The sequence below is a fragment of the Pseudonaja textilis genome, chromosome 1 (genome assembly GCF_049901715.1).
Source record: "Pseudonaja textilis isolate UNSWEBS1 chromosome 1, rPseTex1.2, whole genome shotgun sequence".
NCBI classification, from domain to species: Eukaryota; Metazoa; Chordata; class Lepidosauria; order Squamata; family Elapidae; genus Pseudonaja; species Pseudonaja textilis.
In genome coordinates, this window is record NC_141990.1 from 67141272 (window position 1) to 67163644 (window position 22373).

Sequence of the window (22373 nt, forward strand, 5' to 3'; positions counted from 1 at the left end):
TATTATTATGATTGCTATCAATTGTAAGAATGATTTTTCCCTATAATTCCTATGACTGATATTTCATCAGCCAAATTGTCACTGACTCATGAAAATTCTACCATAGGAAGGGTTCTAACATCGTTCAAGTAGAAAAAAAAATGCATAACATAAAACATTACAATGTTTTTGTCTTCTTCTGGTATAGTGGAAGCCCTTCATTTGGGAACACTTATGGCAGCCCATGGTTATTTCTTTCCTATCTCAGACCATGTTCTAACCTTGAAGGATGATGGTACTTTTTATCGGTTCCAAGTAAGTTTTTACAGCATTGGTTTTTTTTTAACTTTAACTAATTATTAGAAGAGCAGTTATTCACCCCAAACAATAAGCAATTCCATTTATAAAGTGATAGTTTAATCAACATGTACCCCATTCTGTCAGATAGAGATAGTTTTCTTTTCCCCACAGAGAGTCTCTTAATATTTTGTTAAGGCAATACTCTTCCTTCACTTTATGCTTCCTAAACAATGTGATCACTAGAACTTCTAGAAAATATGACCATTGGATGTGAATTATGGAAATAATACTATTGGGAAAGTCTATACATTTGGCTGTTCATAATCAGCACCACTGATTGTGCTGTCCAGACAGTTTAGAGTTAATGGGATTTGGGATAGTTAGTTAGGATTTAAGAGCTGTTCCCTTAAGGGAATGCATCATGGTAAGTGTAGTTAAGATATCCTGGGAAATGTAGTTCATGACATGTGGCCACATCTGTAATCCTGATTGGTCACTAAATTGACCCTTGTTGGGTTGGGGGAGGCTCCCTCACTCTTGCCTGAACACAGCCTTGTGATAGCAGCTCTACCCCCTGTCTCTACAATATGGGACGAAAGAGATAACCATCTTTTTACACCACAATTCAGATATGTAAAGGATTGGACATTAAGAAGAACCTTGTCATAAATGTGAGTTGATAGGATGCCTGATGAACCAATAAAAAAGACTTTTTATGGATGCTTTGTGGAGTTACTCTGTCTGCTTTATGCCATCCAAACATTAATAAGCACAACAGTAGAAAGATGGTTATCTCTTTCATCCCATGTATAGATTATTAAACAGCTTTTGTCTTCTAATCCTTAGCTGGATTAATTGTATGAAAAAAGCATAGACTAGCACTAGGGCGATATGTGAGTGAAGATTCTCAGTCAGCCAGCAAGAGTTGTCTGGAAGTTGATTCAAGGAAACTAGATTTCTTTCTTTTTTGGTTTCAAACCAAAACTTGGCATGACTCAACTTCTAGGCATAGGCTAGGGCCTTTTGACAAACAGGTGAGCCACAGGGTTTAGTTATGCAATTAAAACCTGGTTTCAAGCTATTTATTACAGTCAGGTAAGTCCTTGCATTGAAGAACAGTATAAAATATTTAGAAAAGATCAAGAATCCCTGTTTATAGAAGAAACTGATTTCAGCTTAACATTGGGTTACTTACACAATTTCAGATTGGTGAGTGCTAATAGAAGAGGCTTTTTTGGCATTTAATGCCCCACTCACAGTGTCTCAACTCTCAACACAACACTCTCAAACACAACAACAATAATATCAAAAACTCATAGCCTTAGCATTATCACATAATAAGAGTTGTTGGGTATTTCAATTGAATGAAATTAATTGATTAATCAACACAGCTATTCAAGTATGCAAATGAATTCAATCAATAATTCCCAAGAATAGCTAATTTTATCATATTTTATAGCTTCCCATCTCACAGTGACTCAAAAATTGACATTCAGAATATGTGTCATGTGTTGCATTGTCTAATTTTTTTCTTTGTTTTGTTTTGCAGACACCCTATTTTTGGCCATCTAATTGTTGGGAGCCGGAAAATACAGATTATGGTCAGTGTGCCTCTCATTTCTTTCAGTCTGGAGTCTTGCAGTGAATGGACTAATCTGTTAATTTACACTTTATAATTAAGCAACTCTTAGCTGTATTTTTCAAAGCTAGGGAGAGAACTACTAATGCTGAGCTCAAGATTGGCTTTGGTTTACAAAGTTTACTAAGGCAGAGGTCAAATCTGTGCATAGACTGGGAATATTAAAAAATGCGTCTCCTTTTGCAAAGCTACAGACATTTATTTAGAAGAAGATTCAGAGACTGCAAACCTGACATTAATATTATGGTAGGCAACTTAGGTCCAAAGCTGAAAACTAATTCAGAGCCAGTCAAACAAGAAGTTATGTGAATGTAGTAATGGATAGCAGAGTCCCCATGTGGTAATATCTTACTTATATTATTTAGGCATTAATAGTTATTTAGAAAAGTTTTTAGTTACAGAAAACCATAAAAATGTTCATTCAGTAAAACTTACAATATTTTTACGGTCTGCTAGCGAATAATGCATCAAAACATATGGCATCCAGTGGTATGCAAAACACATGTACATTCTGTTTTCCATGGGATATAATATTTCAATTTAGTAAATTAATTTTTCTAGGTTGCACAGCCTGAATAATCCTTCAATCAATTGTTCCTGTGTTTTTAAGAATATACTGAATTATAGAAACTGACTTCCACACCATGAAAAGATTCACATGTTAACTATTATTAGATGTGACTACATTAAGAATGGCACATTCTGGTTGTTTTTGTTATGTAGAAAGGAACCCAACTGTTTAACATAAGGTAGTGTTTCCTTGTCTTCAAGCATTAATCACTGAAAAGCATATTCTGAATAACGCGGAATAAAGTTACAGGGAAGGAATTAATGTTGCTAGCCGCACAGATACTTTAGAGCTGTTTTAGTCCTTTAAAGGATGAAGCAGTAAAAATGAGATTGAATGACAATGCTATGGGCCTGTTTCCACCAGGACTCAGATTTCAAAGTAGGGAGCATAGGATTGCATTCTTTGGAAGCTAGCCCATCATAATGAAATGTTAATTCCAAGAGGACCCGCATTTACAGAAACTGGAAGGTCAAACTCGCATTTATCTTTCTGGTTTTTTAACAACTGTAATTCAAGGAATTCTTTCTTGCTCTCAAACTGCTTAGAACTGATTTGGAAATAGTTCCTCATCCCTTTTGTGAGTCATTCTTTAATTTTCACCTCAAAGTTATGAACAAGCTCTGTCTGAGGTGATATCAAGTGTTGCATTCCTTGAAACACATCATTTAATGCTGCTTTGATTAATATCTGTGTATGAAGCAAGATAGTTCTGCGTGGGCACTCTGGAACTGATTATTATCACAACAGTCCCAGATAAGCCAACATTCTGGATCAGATTAAGGCAGAGGAATTCTACCTAACATGTACTTTCAGATGTACAAGCTCTCTAAGGGCTAATGGGTGGATCAAACTGAAGGCAGGGAAAATCAAGTGGTGAAGAGAAATTCAGAAACTCACAGGCAGGAAGTCTCTCTCTCCTTTACCACTGTTTTTTTATTTTATTTATTTATTTACTTACTTATTTATTTTTCAAGCAAGTATTAGATAACAGGTATAAGTATAAGCATGATTATGAATACATGAAATGGATATGAATAAAAAAACCAATAGGACAGGGACAGTAGGCATGTTGGTGCGCTTATGCATGCCCCCTACAGACCTCTTAGGAAAGGGGTGGGGTCAATAGTAGACAGTCTAAGGTTAAAGTTTTTGGGGTTTGGGGAAGAATATTTGTTAATGTCAAAGCTGGCTACAAACCAAAGAATAGGAATGTGCAGCTTAAAGTAGCTGTTCTAGCAACTTGCATTTAGATAGAAAGGTAGGGTCAGTGCAACTAGTTATGAAATAGATTCTGTTTTATTTTATGGGCTAGATTGGGGTTGCTTTGCCTAGGCCCTTGGTGAAGGTGTTTTGGCTTGTGTGGGTACAATTTTTTTTTGCAACTTGGTCATCTTTTATTCTTATGAATGAAGATGAATAGATGTGTCCAAGGACAATATTGCAGGATCCAATCTGAGTCGGTCATTGGGACCAGATGTTTTGTCTTCTGAGCTTTTAGACTCATGCTGGAGTCATTCTTTAGGAAACTTCTCTCTGTAGGAGAATGTGTGCTGTTTTGTGTGTAGTATTTATAGTGCCTGTTGTAAGTGGCTGGGGGTGTGTTGATGGCTGGCTTTTAAGTCATTAGCTGTCATTTGCTTGTGCTGCCCAGCCCACACCTTCTGAGTACTTGATAGGCTGGGGGTAAATCAGCACTGCTGGTGACTGACATGGGGCCCATTTCCCAGGCTTCAATCATTTCCCTGGCTGTTTTTGTGCATGGCTGTCCAACATTCAACTTTTGAGTTGAATGCCTTCCAGAAAATTGTTGCCTTCCAGTCAGTGTTGACTCCTATTCACTGCTTGAACAAATCCCTGCAGTTTTCTTGATGAAATTTTAGAAGTCGTTTGCCCTTGCTTCTTTTCTAAGACTGAGAAAGAGTTACTACCTCAAGGTCATGGTTGGTTTTGTGCCCAAGATGAGACCAGAACTCACAGTCTCTTGGTTTCTAGCCTGATTACTTAACCACTACACTAAACTGGCTTCTCCAGTTCTCTCATTTTCTTTTTTTTCTTCAACTTCTTCTAGGTCTGTGATATTGCTATATATAATAGGCATTTAATATGCTCAATAAGCCTGTGATGCTCATTCTGGGAAAGTCTATAACACATGCCTCTCCTACCGTAATGGGGCCCAATCTACCATAGCCCATACTTGGGTGTGTTCCATTACACAGAGACATCACTCATCTCCCACAGTCATTCCTTTGAGGCTGTTATTTTGAAGACATGCTGTCTCCAATCCCAATGTAACACAGTGAATCTTCAAGATCAATGGCTCTCAATAGACTTGGTTTTCTATGAATTTATCCAGTTTCTTTTAACATCATCCACATTAAGTGGCCATGCCATAAATTAATTAATTAATGCACCATGTAAAGAAGTGGTTTTCTGTTTGGTATGTATTTAAGGAAGTCCTTACTGTTCCCTTTTATGTTTTTTTAACCACACATTCCTCAGCCTCTCTCTCTCTGTGTGTTTCTTTCTCTCTGTCTCTGTTTCTGTCTCTCTCTCTCTGCTTTTTTAATGTCCCCTGACACTTTTTCTATGCTTCTTTTGGGTCTTTCTCATTAGAACAAGCTTTCAATTTCCTCAAGGAAGCCTTCTTAACATTTACAGCTCCTGGGGATTATTAGAAAATTTCAACTTCCTTGGATTGGTTGATCTTTTATTCTTCAAAATAATATACCCTATTGTTCTTTGATGCACATTTGAAGATAATGATAACAAGATGGAGCAGAGATCTGGTCAAATAGATATTAAAATTTAGTAGGGTATAATTGTTTTAATGGAAGTAACATCTAGTACTCTACTTCAATCACCGACTCAGCTTCCACTATATATAGAAAGCTGTGGGTTTCCTGCAAAGTAAATGCAGATAAAGTATAATTAGTCCACTTGTTTGCTCATAGTTTGGAATCTCATAATTATCTGGTCTCTCCTGGCCAAAAAGACATGCTAAAATAAAAACAAACATATGGCTTTGATGAGCTTTAAGGTGCAATTAAGTTGCTGACAGCAGAGCAGAGGGAGAAAGCAAAACATCTCCAAGTAAATCTAAAAAGCAATTGTTGTGTTGGAATGTATTTACTGTATAATCTGTTGCTAGGAAAGTAAAAGTGCAGAATCTAAAATATATTTCTTTGTAGAACTTCTTAATATGAGAGTAATCTCTAACACACTACAGTGTGATCTTGTTTTTCCATATGTATTTTTTCTCCTAATTTAGTGCACATGTTCAGTATGCAGCAGGAATACTGTGTGTATGTGCATCCATGTAACTTTACTAGAAAATCCAACAAATGCTGCATAGTATTTAGAAAAGTGGGTGCTGTTAGCCAGAAAGCTTGTAAAGTAGTGCATACTGATCAAAAGATGGCAGAAGTTAATTCATGTCTCCTAATCTCATGTTTAGTATAGAGTTAGAAGCCGATTTAATATCTTAATGCAAGGTGAAAATATATATTGGCATATCATGATTTGGGATGACAAGATTTCATTGGGCAATGCACAGAGTCCATCTTTTGCATCAATAGATCTATACATCACCTGTTTCTTTAGAAGCGGCCTTTCTTAGCTGTACACAATAACATCCAGCATTACCTATTTACTTGTTTAATTATTGATATAATTTGCTGATACCTGAGGGCAGATAAACTCTGTGGTTATTGATTTTTTATTTTTCAAAGCTATTGTTTTCCTCCTCAAAGGGCTGCAAAGTTATGGCAAATGATGTAGTGATTTCAATAGAAAGAGTAAAATGGAATTCCCCAAGCCCTCCTCCCCCTTTGCATTGTTCTGCTTATTTTTCTTCTTTATAACTAATGTGTAAAATCTGTTAAAGAAAAGCATTCTTGCATTCTTCCTCTGAAAACAATGAAAGATTGAGGCGAGTACAATTCTGCAGATTGCTATCACATTTGGATGCTTTCAAGACCTGCCAAAACAACAACAACAACAACAAACCAGGAGGTGTTCCATTCTCCATGGGCTTCTATTATAAGAGTTCAAGGTAGATATGTGTGACCAGAGGATCCCAAGCGGGGCTCTCTTTTCATTCATATCAGGAGTGAATTATTTTTCAGGGGTTGAGAGAGAGATCGCTTAATTTTGAGAAATGTGTCAGGCACCAATAAATACATGAAATTAAAAATAAATAAATAAATCAAGGGATGCATCAGGAGCCATATTTCAAAAAGCTAATATGACGAGGACAAAGACATGGAGTGAGGACAACTACATTTGTTCTAAATTAAAGGTAATTCAGACTAAACCCAGTATAGTTATTCCATTTAACTCTCTCTATAATCAATATTTTTCCATTATGTCACATTAAAGTTACAATTCACTGTGACTTTTGCATAGCTGTGGGACTGTCTCCCCCCTAGCTTGGATAATGTATATACACATCGGCATTGGCTTATATAACCTTTCAAGTAAGATCAATCTTTGTTTTTTATGGCTCTGATCAGCTGTAATTATTTATAAACCAAGCTATATACTTTGCCTTTTACCAGAAGGCAAATATAGTAATTAGAAAAATGCAACAACAAATCAGGCTCTGGGTAGCTAATATTATAAGGAATTGTTCAGAATATGACGTTTTCTGGCTTCAGACCAGTGACTGAATTCCATGTAATGATGAATACCCTGTGGCACTCCATGTGCAACTCAATCTGTATTTAAATAAAAATATATTTGGCCAAGTTCAGTGTACCCTTAAGCACGGCATATTGGCATGCAGATCTCAGTTGCTATTTCAAGACTCATACTATATTTTCGCAACAAAGCAAAGTTAACTTTCTATTGGGTGTTATGTTTAATAATTCTCATTTTACTGTATCATTCAATTCCATGAAACAGGATTAATACTGAGTTGCATAATTTTAGCTCTGTGTCTAGGAGGAACTACTTGTGGTCCTCTCCTTCTTAGCCATGAGGACTGTAGAGATTCTCAGTCATCCAGGTCATGATTGTCCCAAAGGTGCTTTTTCAGGAGGCAACTGGACTTGTTTTTTTTCCCTTTGGAGATGTTTCGCTTCTCATCCAAGAAACTTCTTCAGCTCAAAGGAAAAAAAAAAGAAAGTCCAGTTGCTTCCTGAAAAAAGCACCTTTGGGACAACCATGACCTGGATGACTGAGAATCTCTATAGATGTTTGGGATGAACACCGTTTGAATGGTGAGGAAGTAGGAATGGATTTCCAGAGAAAAAAAATGCAGACTACAGGAACCAGGAGCACTACTTGGGTGACCCTGAGCTCACAGATAAACCTCCAAATGCTTCAACGACCCTCTAAAAGGATGCAAATGTCCATCTGCCTGCAAGGAGTATAAATCCTTCCATTCCCCACTATCCTGTCAGAGCTGAAAAAGCTTCTTGGATGAAAAGCAAAAAATCTTCAAAGAAAAAACAAGAAAACCCAGTTGCCTCCTGAAAAAGAAGCATCTTTGGGCCACCTCACCTTTAGCCATGAGGGCTCTTAAGACAATTGCAAATCATTTCTCTTTGAAATGAGAAGTTTTTCCTTCTTTCTCCCATGTCCATGGAAAATTGCACTGCGGTTCCCCCATCCCATAGCATAGACTAGGAAAATAAACAGTTTAGTGGCTCTTCCCTTCATTATTTATCTGTCATCCAGGCTAAACTCTAGTAGGCATTTCATTATTTCATTAAGGATGCACTTAAGGAAGTATGGCAAACTTGTATGTCAAGTGTAGCTTTGCAATCCTTAGAAATTAGGTGTATCCTTTCTGCCACATACTCCTTTCTTCTGCAGGCTCATCTGCTTCTTATCTGACGATAGGCCAGTCTGAGTTTCTTCATTCTGTCTCCAACGATCATTCCCATACACCATTAACAAGGTCTCCCCCTTTATCAGTTTCATTGCCCATGTCCATACATATCCAACTAGATACCATCCAAAGTATAAATGTACAAAAAGTAGAAATGTTTATTCCCAGAACCTTTAGCTGGGAAATTCTGAAAGTTTCTGTCCACGCATCTACAGGTTTCCAGGTTGATAGGATTTGCACAACAAATGAACCTCTACCCAGTCAGCCACATTTTAATTTCCCAAATCCTCCCATCAGCTTCAGGGCAACGCATAGGGAAAGTTCATGTTTACAGTAGTATACAAATCAGTATCCCTTTTTTAAATGCATGTTTTAACTGAAAACAAAATTAAAAAAATGTTTGATCCATACCATGATGGCTATTGTAAATGCCCTGCTCAACCTTCTACTCCAACATTGACCCAGATTGTTGGGGAAAATATGCTGACATTGTAAACTGCTTAGAGAGGGCTGTAAAACATGTGAAGTGGTATATAAGTCTATAAGTGCTATTGCTATTGCTGTTTCTATTCCCTCAAGTGCTGTCTACCAGATCTGTTGGCAAAAATCTGACTCCTGGTAGAAACGTTTATGTCATTTGGTCTGGAGGTGTGTTTGCATGTTCCCAATTCTGGGGAGCTGAAAACCACACATCTTAAATATAATAAAAGAGTAAAGAAAAAGCCAATTTTCCCTAAAATGTTTTCCCTCAAGAACTTGGAGTTATGTAGTTTTAAGATTAATTTCATAACTTTATTTACAGCAGTGTCTGAAACTTACATTGTAATGAGTTCTGTAAAATTTTTAAAGCAATAAGTTCAGCAATGGCAATTTTGTCCAATTAGCTCTTAAAGAATGATAGAGATGCAGAATGCAAGAAGAAAAATTGCAACTTTCAATTTAAAAAATTGAATTGTTTGTTTATTTAAGAGATTTATAGCCAGCTCTTACATGATAGAACACATTCAAAAGAGTTTCTAACATTTAAACTTTCCCAATACTATAATAAAACAATATGAAATAAAAAGTATTTTAAAAAATTATAAAAACAAAGACAGCTCAGTAGATTGAAATATATTTAGTTCAGAATTTACCATGTGAGACATGAGCTAATCAGCAAAATTAAGAAATAATAATATGGTGGTCCCAGTGATTATCAATGCACTGGGTGTCATACCAAAAACTCTTGGATGGCATATGAATTGACAACATTTCCATCTCTTTATTATAAAAGGTCCCTCTGCTTAGATCTGCATATATACTGTACTATACTGATACATTATGACATCCTAGGTTCTTGGGAAGAACTCAATGCACATAAAAGCCAACACCAGCTAAGAACTGGCAGCTGCGATTTCACATTTTTGTGTATGTAATAATTGCCAGAACAAGAAGGTTTTCACTAATCATCAGAAAACAACAGGAGTGTGCAGAACTGCCACTGATGTTGGCATGCTGGATGTTAATTTTATTTTCTGCCTGATGAATTTGACAAATGTTTCACTCTTCATCTCTGTTGCTTTTCCTGTCACTGTTTTTTGAGGCAAAAGTTAAGGACCTGTATATTGCATAGATCAGAAGGAGGGCTGAGAAAATATCTCTAGACTCCTCACATCCTTGAAATAAACTGTTTCAACTCTTCCCCTTGGGATACTGCTACAGGGCACTGAATGCTAAAACAACTAAATACAGAGACAATTTTCCCCCTCATGCCATCACTCTGCTGATCATCTAATTCCCAGAGTACTGTTTTTATGTCTAAGCATATTTACCCATGTAATATGGCTCTAGTATTATTATCCTTCTCAGGGGTGGGATTCAACCGGTGTTACTACCAGTTCAGTGACTATGTTTTGCTGCGCACCTATGTAAAAAACCATCAGCTGTGCCACCGGACAGCTGAAAAGTGCTGTGCGCAGGCGCATAGCATTTGAAAAGCCTCTTTTTTCCTGCTTTTTCAACCTCAGCTGTGCCGCACAAAGCAGCTGAGGTTGAAAAAGCAGGAAATAAAGGACAGATAAGAGTTTAGGCAGGCGGGTGGGCCAAATAGAAGCAAACATAGAACCGGTTCAGCGTCTGCTGCTCTTCAGAGCTACCGGTTCTATAGAACCAGGCAGAACCGGTAGCATCCCACCCCTGATCCTTCTGATCCCTACTACCTCGTCTTATTGGTATTATTATAGTTATTATTACTTGGTTGTTTTGCATATACACTAAGGCTTTCTACACCAGAGACAAATTGTTTGTGTATTTAATCCTACTTGGCCAAATAAAATCTTGTCTTGTCTTGTCTTGTCTTGTCTTGTCTTGTCTTGTCTTGTCTTGTCTTCCCTTCCCTTCCCTTCCCTTCCCTTCCCTTCCCTTCCCTTCTTATTGCATAGATGTTCTTTTCCCCATTGTCAATTGTGGTATCAAGAAAAATATCTCAGCAACAACTATATCTGCAGTAACAATGGTAGATGAAGCTTTAGCAGAGAGCTTAGCACTTTCCCTGTCTCATTTGAATAAAGTGATTCTTTCTCTTAAATATAATCCAATAGTCATGCAGGTGTGAGTTACAGGAGTTATAGCCTATTGTGGCACTCCAGGGAGACTTCATTGAAGTTCATTCTAGTTTAGCCGACATTAAATAGGCCTATATTTCTATAGGAAGGGGAAACCTCAGTTCCTGTAGTTTACTCAGGAGCAGCAGCTATTCAGAATGCAGGTGGGCAATCTCATGATCTCTCCTTTATCCAGAGAGGTTTGACTGGCCAGAAGTTTGCTTAGCCACCAATCTCACTGCAATTTCATCTTTGATCCGTTGAAGGCACCTAGTTTACCGTGAACTCTCACCATGAATTGTGCAGGTCTGAGTGGAGAGATTTTTGTCAAGCTCATACCTGCAATCTAACTTTATAGACACAAAGTTCTGCTGAACTATTTTAATCAATTTTGGAAAATGCTTATTAGCTGCTTTTCAATTATTAAGAACCCATCAGTCAACAAATTTTATAATGTGTGTTTCCTTTAATCTTTAACAAAAGAAGCTTTAAAGAACAGTTTAAGGACATAAGAAACCCTCATTTTTGTAATAAACAGCAAAAGAATGATTAGAATGTTGATTTTGGAAAGTTATAAATGGGCTAAGGATCCAGATAAGATTTGATAAGATTTTGAAACTAATCATAACAAACCTTCCTGTCAGAAAATGTTTTGAATTCCTAAAAGAAAGCATTCTATAGCATAGAACGCTGAATATTGGATACTAGAGGAAACCAGAAGGTACTAAAGATTACAATTAAAGGAGAAAACTTAAATTTTATTTACTAATCAAGAATGGAGCAAAATATTTTAATGGACATATTGGAAGATATTTATAAGGAATGGATCCACAATTTAATTTTAACATGTCTCCCATTATAGATGGATTGCTTTTAAAAGATGTCTTGGAAGAGGTACAATTTCTTACCAGATAAGGTTGATTGGAAATTAGATTTAAAAATGACAAGCTACAAGAATGATATGGAAAATGATGTTAAACTGGATGTATAAAGGAAATCAGCTGATTTTTTAATAATTAAAAGGGGTGAACAAATAGCAAACCAAAAGATAACTCAAATAATTTTTCATGTTGGATTTGCAAAAGAGATCTGGTAGAGTTCTGAAGGATTTTGTGAGAAGGGACAAAGAAAAATGAAAAAGCAAACAAGTTCCAGGGCTTTATTTGAAGAGATTAAAGATCAAGATTGTTAAGAGTAAAATGAAGGTATAAAGGTGTGTTTATTTAATAAAGGTTAAAAGAGAAATGGTGTTATTTCTGGTAATCCACTTCTCCTGATCAGGACTGAACGTAAGATTATAAGGATCTACTTATAGATAAGAAAGGACATATGGGATTCAGAGATTGTTTCTTATATTTTAAGAGAAGGTGATCAATTGATAAAAGTTTTTGTACTTGTGATGATGGGGGAAGTAATTTCTTTATATACTTCTCTTTTTTTTCTTTTTTCTTCTCTTTTCTGTTTTTCTGTCTAATATTTTATGCACTTTCTAATTTTTATTATTTTATTTTATGTAGTTTTCATCCGTTTAATTATCTGTTTTCATCTGTTTAATTATATTAAATATTATAATAATTCCCTATTGCAAGCAAGTTGTTTTACATTTGTTCTTTTACTGTAAATACTAACATTCCATGAATAGAAAGAAGGCACACTTCATTTTTTTGTTTTATTAACATTTCAGGGCTGCCCATTCATAGGGAATGCTTTGCAGTTCAGAAATTAAGACATATTTTTCTTCCTTCCACCTTGTTACGAGTTGTATATTTTTGTTTAACTTCTTTGAAAATCAGAAAATATTAAGTCAAGGATGGTCAACGTGCACCTCAGTAGTCTCCAATTCTAGCTAGGAGGCCAGTGATAAAAGGAAATGATCTATATATAGACTAAAACTAAAAGATTGCAAGAGAATATAGCTGAAAAGGAGTACCTTTTCAAGTATAGTTGAAAAGAAGGCCATCAGCACAGAAATGAACTGGATCCCACCAACTTATAAGTGCACCAAGCACTTATCTGGTTTTACTTGTGATGTTCCTCCAGTGTTTCCTTTGATACACAAATGCAATGACCTTTGTTATCCCATCACAGTTCCACAGTAGATGTCAGAATACCATAGTGGAGGTTGTATTTGTGTTCAGTTTTAAATGGGGTGGTAGTAGGAAGAGAAGAGGTGGATGAGGTAGAAAAAAAAAGATCTTATTCATGCCAGGCCAAGAGACCAAGCCAGAATACTTCTGGTATGCCGACATATTAAGTTTTCATTTTATTTTAATCATAGGATTGGAATCAATGCTTGCTTTAGACATGCTGGTTTTCTGAGCTTGAGCAAGGATGTTCAACCTGCAATGTGATATTTTTATTTTTTCTAAATTGGTGATTAATTTGGTTGACAATATTAAAATCAGTGGTGGGATTCAGCCAGTTTGCACCACTTCAGGAGAACTTTCTGAGCAGTTTGGTGAACTGATTGTTGGAAGAAATCATTAGGGCAGAGATCCGGTTGTTAAATTATTTGAATCCCACCACCGATTAAAATATTTCTAAATTAAGGAATATCACTGGACGCAATTGATTGGGAAATATAGGACCCAAATGCCTAAGTGACACAATAAGTGTGGCATCATGTGATCACACCTGACTTAAAATGTCATTTTTCCCCATTATCATTAAATGAGAACATCAAAGGATCACAACTGCAATTTTATTGCTGCTTCTCCATTGACTCTGCTTGTTGGAAGCCAACTATGAAGCTTACATATGGTGATCATGTGACTTTGGGATGATAACTGCAACAGTCAAAAATGCCCAGTGATTGTAAAGCCCCTGAATGATGATCACATGAGGGTACAGGGATGCTACACCAATAATTGGTCATAAAGTTACTTTTTCAGCAGTAATTTCAAGCAGTCACTAAACAGGGCAGTCGTTGAATGAGGAGTACCTGTACATTTCTGTAATGAATGCTAAGGCTTGCAAGATGAAAGACTGGAGGTCCCAAACCACCTCTCTCAGAGGTTCTCTGATCTTCACATTTGATACCTCACCTGCTTTGGAATTCTTGCTGCTACCCCATCTTCTAGAGGGGCATTTTATCTGGTACCCGCACCCAATTTCTAGTATCAATAAGAGGTAGGATTCCTGTTTCATTCTAAGGATTAAAAGTTAAAACACAGAAAATGAAATAATAGAAACAGTGCCACTTCCCAGCCATGTGACATATAGATGTGCTAACTAGAGGACTCAGCTCTTTCTTTTGTCATCTCTTTCCTCATAAGAGATAAACAAAAGAAAACTTTCTCATAAAGCGACAAAAAGGTAAAATGTATTCCCGGTTTTTTTTAAACTATAAGTATTAACATGCAGACCTTCCATGTGAAAGTAGATAATTACAAAGCTGCCTAGAACACAGCAGCTTGCAAATTAATTTTTAACAAATCTAGATTACAAACAATATTCTGGACAGTTTGAGGGAAAGGAGAATAGCTTTCTGCCTGAAATAGTACAGATTATGAAAAGACAATTCAAAATATTACATATCCCAAGAAGCTTATAAAGAAAGAAATGTAAGTTCATGAACACAGGCTGAGGTATACATGAAGGTGGAATTCACTCTGTATCAAAACCTGTACAAAAGGCAGAGAAAATAAGACTTAGCTCAACACAGAAAATATAACTAAACTTAGTACATTTTGAATATTTGCCAAGAATATAGAAAACATCATAGGGCTGTTTCAGCAGGCTGATTTTTGTCTGCCTTTAAGCTTCAGTTACCAGATAAGAAAACAGGCAGAAGTTTGTATTTACTTACAGAGAAATTGCAGGTTCCCCCCACCCCACCTTGATGTACGTGCTTTTTTCCCCCAAAAAAATCTGTTCTTGGCTGAAACAGGTTGCTAAATTATCCTGATTACATTTCGTAGATAAGCATTTAGAGCAGTGTTTTTCAAACCTGGCAACCTTGAAATGTGTGGACTTCAACTGCCAGAATTTTCCAGCCAGCTTGGAAATGCTGGCAGCTAAAGTCCTCACATCTTAATGTTGCCAAGTTTGAAGAACATTGATTTGGAGCCTCATGTAAAAAATACGTTGTCAAAGGGCCCAGAATTATTTTTGTGGACAAGGTTGTCTATGTGAAGTACTTACTAATGTCCTGTTTCAAAATGTAAGCATATTCTTCCCCACTCTGAGGTTTACTGGCCTGTGGGAGCTTTACACCACAAAATAGCATACATTGAAAGGTAATAGGCTGAAGGAGCACCAAACATAAATTCTTCTACAAGAACATCATATCAATAGCATTCACGTATATCTTAAACAGTTTGAATCCGTACACTCCAGGTGGCAAAAGCATTTCCACCCTTGCAGTCATTGGGTTTCAAAATCACCTCTAGGCATAGGCCACCAATAATTCTTTTTTGTTTAGTAGCAGTACATTCTTTCTTAAGTAAAACACAAAAGCAAATAAGCAAAATTTAGTTGATCACTAGTTTATAGACAAGCTGCTAGACAATGGCTAGTTGCTTTTGACACCTACTGCATTTTAATGCTATTGGGCAGATCATCATGTCTTGAAAAGAAACACAGGCAGAGCTGTGATGGTCAGAACCTTTTTACTCAATGAAACATATATTAAATCTTTAGGTCTTGATGTCTGGCCTTTGATATAGTATCTGAGATAGCAAGAAATGATTGATTCTTTTTTGTGTTCCAGCGGTTTACCTCTGCAAGCGAACAATGCAAAACAAAGCACGGCTTGAGCTAGCAGACTATGAAGCAGTAAGTACCTGGACTCTTTCCTAGAAGCGAGACTTGAAAATTGGGTCATGAGACTTGGAACGCTTCCAGAAACAAAAGCAAAGGCCTTGAAACAATCCTGTTCTTGGGGGAAAAAAAATTAGATATTTGGGAGCTTCAACTTGAAGGCAGGCGTCAATATTGGAGCTTCTTGGTTTGAAACAAGCACATTAAAAAGAATGGCAGAGTCAATGGAATAACATTGCCTTTAAAAAGATTGAAGAGCATCATGGCAAAAATAGAGATCATTTCACTTAAATTGCAGAAGACTTATGGTCACCCCCATGAAGATCTCTAAAATGTTCAGAAACATTGGTAACAACCAAGGGTTCCATGTCTGCTTTGGTCTATGTTGACTTCAAGCTCACTCTGAATGCTCTACTTACACTGTCTAAAATGGAGGCTGATTTCTTTCCTTTCCACTGAATGTAGATTGGGAAGTCAGTGCAATTTTATTTACTGCCAACCTGATTACCGGTTGTACCCACACTTCAAATAGGGGACAGTGTGTTTTTTTATCCCAAAAGAATGCAGTTATTGCTCAGAACTTATATATTTATTGCATGCTACTGTAGGAGAGTAAAAGTGCCTTGATTTGCTATGGAACATAAGAAAGAGAATTGTTGCATCTTTCTTGGAAGTACACCATTACATGCAGACAATATCTACTTATTTACACAGCAATACAACTTACCTTATGTGCGGCCAGAATCTGAAAATTACATGTAACATAGCACAGTACTTTAGCAAAATGGTTCAGTTGGGATAGGCATACGTGGGACTGTTTGGGATAAATTGTAGGGTGATACCGAAATATAATTTTATCATATTTTATTTATCTATATATTAAATTATTGTATTTTATTCCAATTTCATTTTAAATTGTGTTTTATTCCAATTTCATTTTAAATTGTATTTTATCAAATTCCATTTTAAATTGTTTTAAATCAGATTTTAGTAATAATTTGTGTCTGGAATTCTGCACTTTGGTAAGGTCCAAGGGATAATCAATAAAGTAAAATGACAGAAAGTGATGTAGCAATTTTTAGAACTAGGTCTGATCTGTGGGAGAAAAACTACTAGTAGCTTAAAAAGATTTGTCTTGATCCATTTTTTTCTGAGAGCATGGATTGGAGGCAGTATAAACCATGTTTCCAATAACAAAACAAGTTCCCATCTCATTTAGGACTGAGGAGAGAAGGCAAAATTTGACAGGCACAAAGGAATGCCTGGAGAATATAGGTTCTGTGAACTGAAACATTTCAGTGAACAAAGACATACCTTCTAATTTTTAAAATAATGGGTATATCCATCTAGTTTTCTTTACACTGGCACTGAAATGGATGACTGTTGCCTTCTTTCAGGAGGCATCCAGTTTTCCAGTGTAATCTATAATTGTGAGGTTTTCTGATGGTCTCCCATTAAAGTACTAACTAGATCAGACCCTGCTTAGGATTCCAGAATCTTGCCACCTGCTCAGGTAATACTTATTTGGAACCTGTCAGAAGAAAATTGCCATGACTTGGATCCAAATTACATTTATGTAATGAAGATTTCGAACTCTCCAAAGTTCTTCCTACTCAAGAAACTTGCTAATATGTATTGTGTTTTCAGGAAAGCTTGGCCAGGTTGCAACGAGCATTTGCGCGGAAGTGGGAATTTATTTTTATGCAAGCAGAAGCGCAAGCCAAGTGAGTAGCCACAGACATTTTATTGCTTGATTTGTCATCTGCTGTCTTTCGAGGCATTTCAATTTATCTTTTTATGTTATTTATCTACCTCATCATCTACAGAGTGGACAAGAAAAGGGACAAGATAGAAAGAAAAATCCTTGACAGCCAAGAGAGAGCATTCTGGGATGTACACCGGCCAGTGGTTTGTAAATTAATATTGTCAGCCCTTACCTTCAGAAATGGTTGTGTAGTTAATGTGCAGTTTTGGAAATATATTCTTCCCTCCTTCCTTCCTCTCCCGCTATTGACTGATTATATGAGGTAGGTTCACAAATGCAGTGATACTAGCCCCCCAGAAGTTAAAAATGGTTGAACTCTCCCCTAGCCATGGTCTCTCTGGGGCAATGCCTCCCCATTCAAACCCAGGGATGGAAGAATCTTATCTCTGGATTAAAATAGGAAATAACTAATTTAAGTGAAGTGGACAAAAAAAGTTGTGATATAAAATCAATGAAATTAATTTAATTTAATTTTAAAAAATGAAGGAAGGACACAAGCACTCACAAGTCAGTTACTGACCCCCAAAAGGTACACCAGGATATCATATGATTTATTGCATCAGCTGTCAGCCTGTAAATACTTAGGGATGGAGTTTGTGCTTTTATAGTTTGTGCTTATTTTTTCACAGTTCTAACAACACAATTCACTGTAGATGCCTAGGAACATGGGAAATATATGAATTAATGTGGATGTCATAGGATTAATTTAACACCAAATTCTCTAAGTAAATACCACCTGCATTCCCAACAGTGAGTGCACTCATTATCTATAAGCTTATTTATAATTATTACATCACTGTTTCCAATTACTTGGCTTGAAACTTGCAATGTTCACACCTAATCCAAAATAAGCATATTGCCCACTTGAATTCTCCTTCAGTTCAATTGTAATCTGAAATGAAAAAGAACTCATTCTTCCAACTGTTCCTGGCAAAGTTTGCACTATACTGAGTTAAAGACTAAGTGGTATACTTAATTTTGAACCAATTGTTTTATAGCTTAGATTAGGTAACATTATCCCTGCCAGTGAGTCTGGCATTTGCCCTTTGTTTATACACAGTAGCTTGACTTGTCAGTTTTAGTGGGAGTGTAGTTTTCTCCATGCTTGTTCTTTGATTAGGGTCCTGTTTTCCACTTGACTGTTTACCTGGCATTAATTCTCCTTATTTGGGTGTTGGCTGCTGGAGGGCTTTGTTTCCTTCCTAGATTTTTTTTGTTATCTCTTTTGAATTATGTGTAAATATGGTTTATTTTTTATGTTTCTATTGATGGCTGATTTATCTGAATGCCAAGCTTCCAGGAATTCCTTAGCATTTTTGACTTGGCTTGGTCTAGGATGCTCACACATTCCCAATTGAAACAGTGGTTGAGTCTGTCCATGTGTCATAAGATTAAGAAGTTTTCATCCCATCATCTGACTGCTAGTTGGTGCTCATGGGTATGTTATACTAATCTTCTGCCTGTCTGGCCTATATAGTGGCTGTTATGATCCTAACACCTTATGTTCATTCCTGTTTTTCTTCTTGGGCTGATGGATCTTTTGACTTAAAATATTCCAGAGAGATTTTGAGAGTTGTTTGTGGTTCAATTGTTTGGGGAATAGACTTACCTATTTATAGGATCTCTGTCACTGAAGAAATGGCAGGAAGGGGGGAGGGAAAGCTTTCTTTTACCTTTCTCTCTATAACTATTGTTACAACAGCTAGAGAAAAGGAAGGAAAATGCTTCATGCTATGGCTCTGGAACACTACAGCATTAGAAAATTAGGAATGTGTAAAGGGTTTGAGGAAAACATAAACTGCAGGGGTAGGATTCTTTGTCCTCCCAGTGACATTATCTCAGGGATCCCCAAACTTGGCAACTTTAAGACTTGTGGACTTCAACTCCCTAAATTCCTCAGCCAGCTATACTATGGGAATTATGGGAGTTGAAGTCCACAAGTCTTAAAGTTGTCAAGTTTGGAGACCTCTGCATTATCTGGACTGTGACATATTCCTGGGCTTTTAAAAATAGCTGGCCTGAGTAATACCAGAAGTGGTTGTGATTTTGAGGAAATGCTCTTAGTTATCCAAGTTGTATCCTGAATCATGCATTGGGGAGATGGGATTGCTCTGAATGAGCTATACTGCATGACCTCCATGTTTACAAACATGTTTGTTTTATTAGACACCATTTCCAATATCAGCTGGATCTAAAAGAGTCCCTCTGGTTGATGCCAGTCATCCTGTTCTGTATTCATACACAAAATTAACAAGCTCATTTGATTGAGTAAGACACCATTAGTTAAAGAAAATAAGCCAATCCTAATAAAATAGAATAATATAACTAAAAGATTAAAAAGTAATGGCCTGTATATTTTACCTCTCTTTTCAAATCTTTCACTTTTATAAAAACAAGTATGAATGAGAATGAGCAGGGATGGTTATGTTCAAGGATGTGTGATTACCTATCTGCATATAATTTTTCGTATGGATGGAGGTTGTGTGTTTCCATGTGAATGTAAGTCTTATGAGAAGAAAAAATATGGGAATAAATATGGAAGTTTTGTGTGTATGTGTGTATGTGTATGGCCAAATTGGAAGTGGGAGGGGAGGTCAATTGTGCTTGTTGCATTGTACAGATTGTCCTCCAAAATTGGGACCAGCAACTTGGTTGCGTGTATATTTATTAGTTTACCATAAAACTTACAATGATGCTAAAGGAAATGCTGACTTAAAATCATATCATATCATATCATATCCAGGCTGTGACATTCTCCCACAGAGTGTCTACAGTTGTTTTCCAAAACCTTCCCCTGAGCCACTGACATATAAAGCAGCAATTGCAACAAGAAGATTTAATTAAATTCAATGAAGTAATTACAAATCCATGCTTGTAAAATGAAAAACAGATGCTTTATGGTTACTGATGGGAGCAGTGGATCAATAGCTCTATATTTATTTGCCATTCGATTATAATATTTAATCATGCAATCATGAAGTTAGAAGGGGCTTTTTAGACCTTCAGGTCTAACATCTTCCTCAATGCCAAAACTTAAATGAAAGATTCTTAATAGAAAGCTGTCCAGCCTCTATTTCTACACACCCAGTGAAGATAAGGCCAGTTGCTGGGTAATTGGTTCCACTGTCAGACTGCTCTTACTGTCAGGATTTTTTAAACCTCTGAATCTATTCAGTCTGAATCTAGTCTGAATCTACACGTAGCTGAAATCCGTTTTCCCATGTTTTGGATTTAGAAGAATGATGCATTTTTACCTTCTCTGTAATGTCGCTTGAGATATACAAGGAATGCTATTGTGTCTCTCATCAGTCTTCTGTTCTCAAAGTTAAATATTCCAGTTCTTTCACTCTCCTCAAAGCACTTAATTTCTAGCTCCCTGATTAATCAATCTTCTCTGAACCTCTTAAAGTAGGGTGCTAAAAACTAGGCATAAAACTCAAGTTGAAATCTGATCAATGCAGAATAAAATGGAACGATTATTTCTTGTGCTTTGGAAGCTTCTTCATGTGTCCTAAAATTCCATGTGCCTTTTTTTATAGCTAGCTCATGATGTTGACACTTATTTGGTTTGTAGTCAATATTATTCCAAAATTGTTATAAGCACTTTATTACCAAACTAGGTGTCCCGGATGCTACACCTATGCATCTCATTTCTGGGTGAAGAGCTTCTTGCAAGTTTTTTGAATTTCATTCTTCATTTTTATCTATTTCTCTACCCTATCAAGATAATTTTAAATTGTATGTTTGTCTTCAGGGATGTTCGCAGTTTCTTGCTTTTTGTGACAATGCTTACCCACAGGGACAATTCCATTGCTTGTTTTTCCCTGTCGAGAGTTGCTTCTTCTATCAACTCATGTTCTAGTACTTCCTTTGCCTGTCTGATAAAACTTTATCTTCATGAGCTGAAGTATGCCCATTTGTTGCTATAGTTCTTGCTACTTATTCAAGTACAACTGACATTTCATATTTTCTGCAAACATTTGCCAGATTGTTTCCAGGCAAGAGCATGAACATAGAATACCAAGGACTCCACAACTTCAGTTTTATATTGTAAAAACCACCAGTAGGAGGTGTCCTACTTTGTCTGTTTTTTGGTTCATCTTCTTCTTCCCTTCTTTTTGTTCCCTTCTCAAGTTTTCCAGTGATGGGAAGTTTGAAAGGGATTCTCCCCTTAAACTCTTTTGCTGTTGGACTTCTGTTCTCAATTCATTCAACCAGTAAATAAACTGTATTTCTTATTTTACAATAGATGAGATAGTTACTTTTAAAACAAGCATGGAAAAACATTGGGTTTCTATAATATAAGTGATAATTGGTTTAGGAATTTTATTTACATTTGGGTGCCATCACGAAGAGTAATTTTATACAGATAATCACATAAGATGGTATTATATAATATTGCCTGTTTGCTAGGCTACATGTATGGGGCTCATGGGAAACAAAATCTAACAACACCAAGAATATTTGTATGAAGGCAGCTTGAGTTTATGAGACCATTCACTAGCTAAAACCTTTCCAACACATTACAGAGGCAAACATGATATCTTAATTTGGTTGTGGATTCAGATGCTAACATAAAGCAATCACATTTATCTATATTTTGGTTTTAGCCTGGATGTGTAAATACGACGGAAGTTGATATTAAAAAGTCTTCAAGAATGAGAAATCCTCACAAAACAAGAAAGGTATGTTCTTATCTTTAGTAATTATCTACATATAAGCATATTTTGCTTTCCCTTATAGTGAAGAAATCCATTATAATAATTCTGGGTATATACAATTCTTTAAAAAATGAAAACAAGTTTATTCTAGAAGCAAGTATTTTTTTCCCCAATGGAATGAATGCTTCGTTTTTTTTTATATTTAGAAAAAATATTCTCCATCCCTTCGCCAGTTCTTCATTTTTATTTAGCAAACTCAACTCTTTTGCAAATAACAGAAAC

The 22373-nt window shown here is 36.3% G+C and overlaps 1 protein-coding gene across 7 annotated transcripts in view; it reads left to right on the forward strand.

Annotated features, from left to right (window-relative positions):
- RGS7 (regulator of G protein signaling 7) overlaps positions 1–22373 on the forward strand; it is a 173300-nt gene that overhangs the window by 126059 nt on the left and 24868 nt on the right. For all 7 annotated transcript variants that reach the window (XM_087937000.1, XM_087937016.1, XM_087937012.1 and 4 more), the window contains 6 exons: positions 188–294; positions 1829–1880; positions 15616–15680; positions 17313–17389; positions 17492–17573; positions 22041–22115. In XM_087937000.1, coding sequence (XP_087793126.1) covers positions 188–294; positions 1829–1880; positions 15616–15680; positions 17313–17389; positions 17492–17573; positions 22041–22115 — 458 coding nt within the window. The remainder of the gene's footprint in view (positions 1–187; positions 295–1828; positions 1881–15615; positions 15681–17312; positions 17390–17491; positions 17574–22040; positions 22116–22373) is intronic.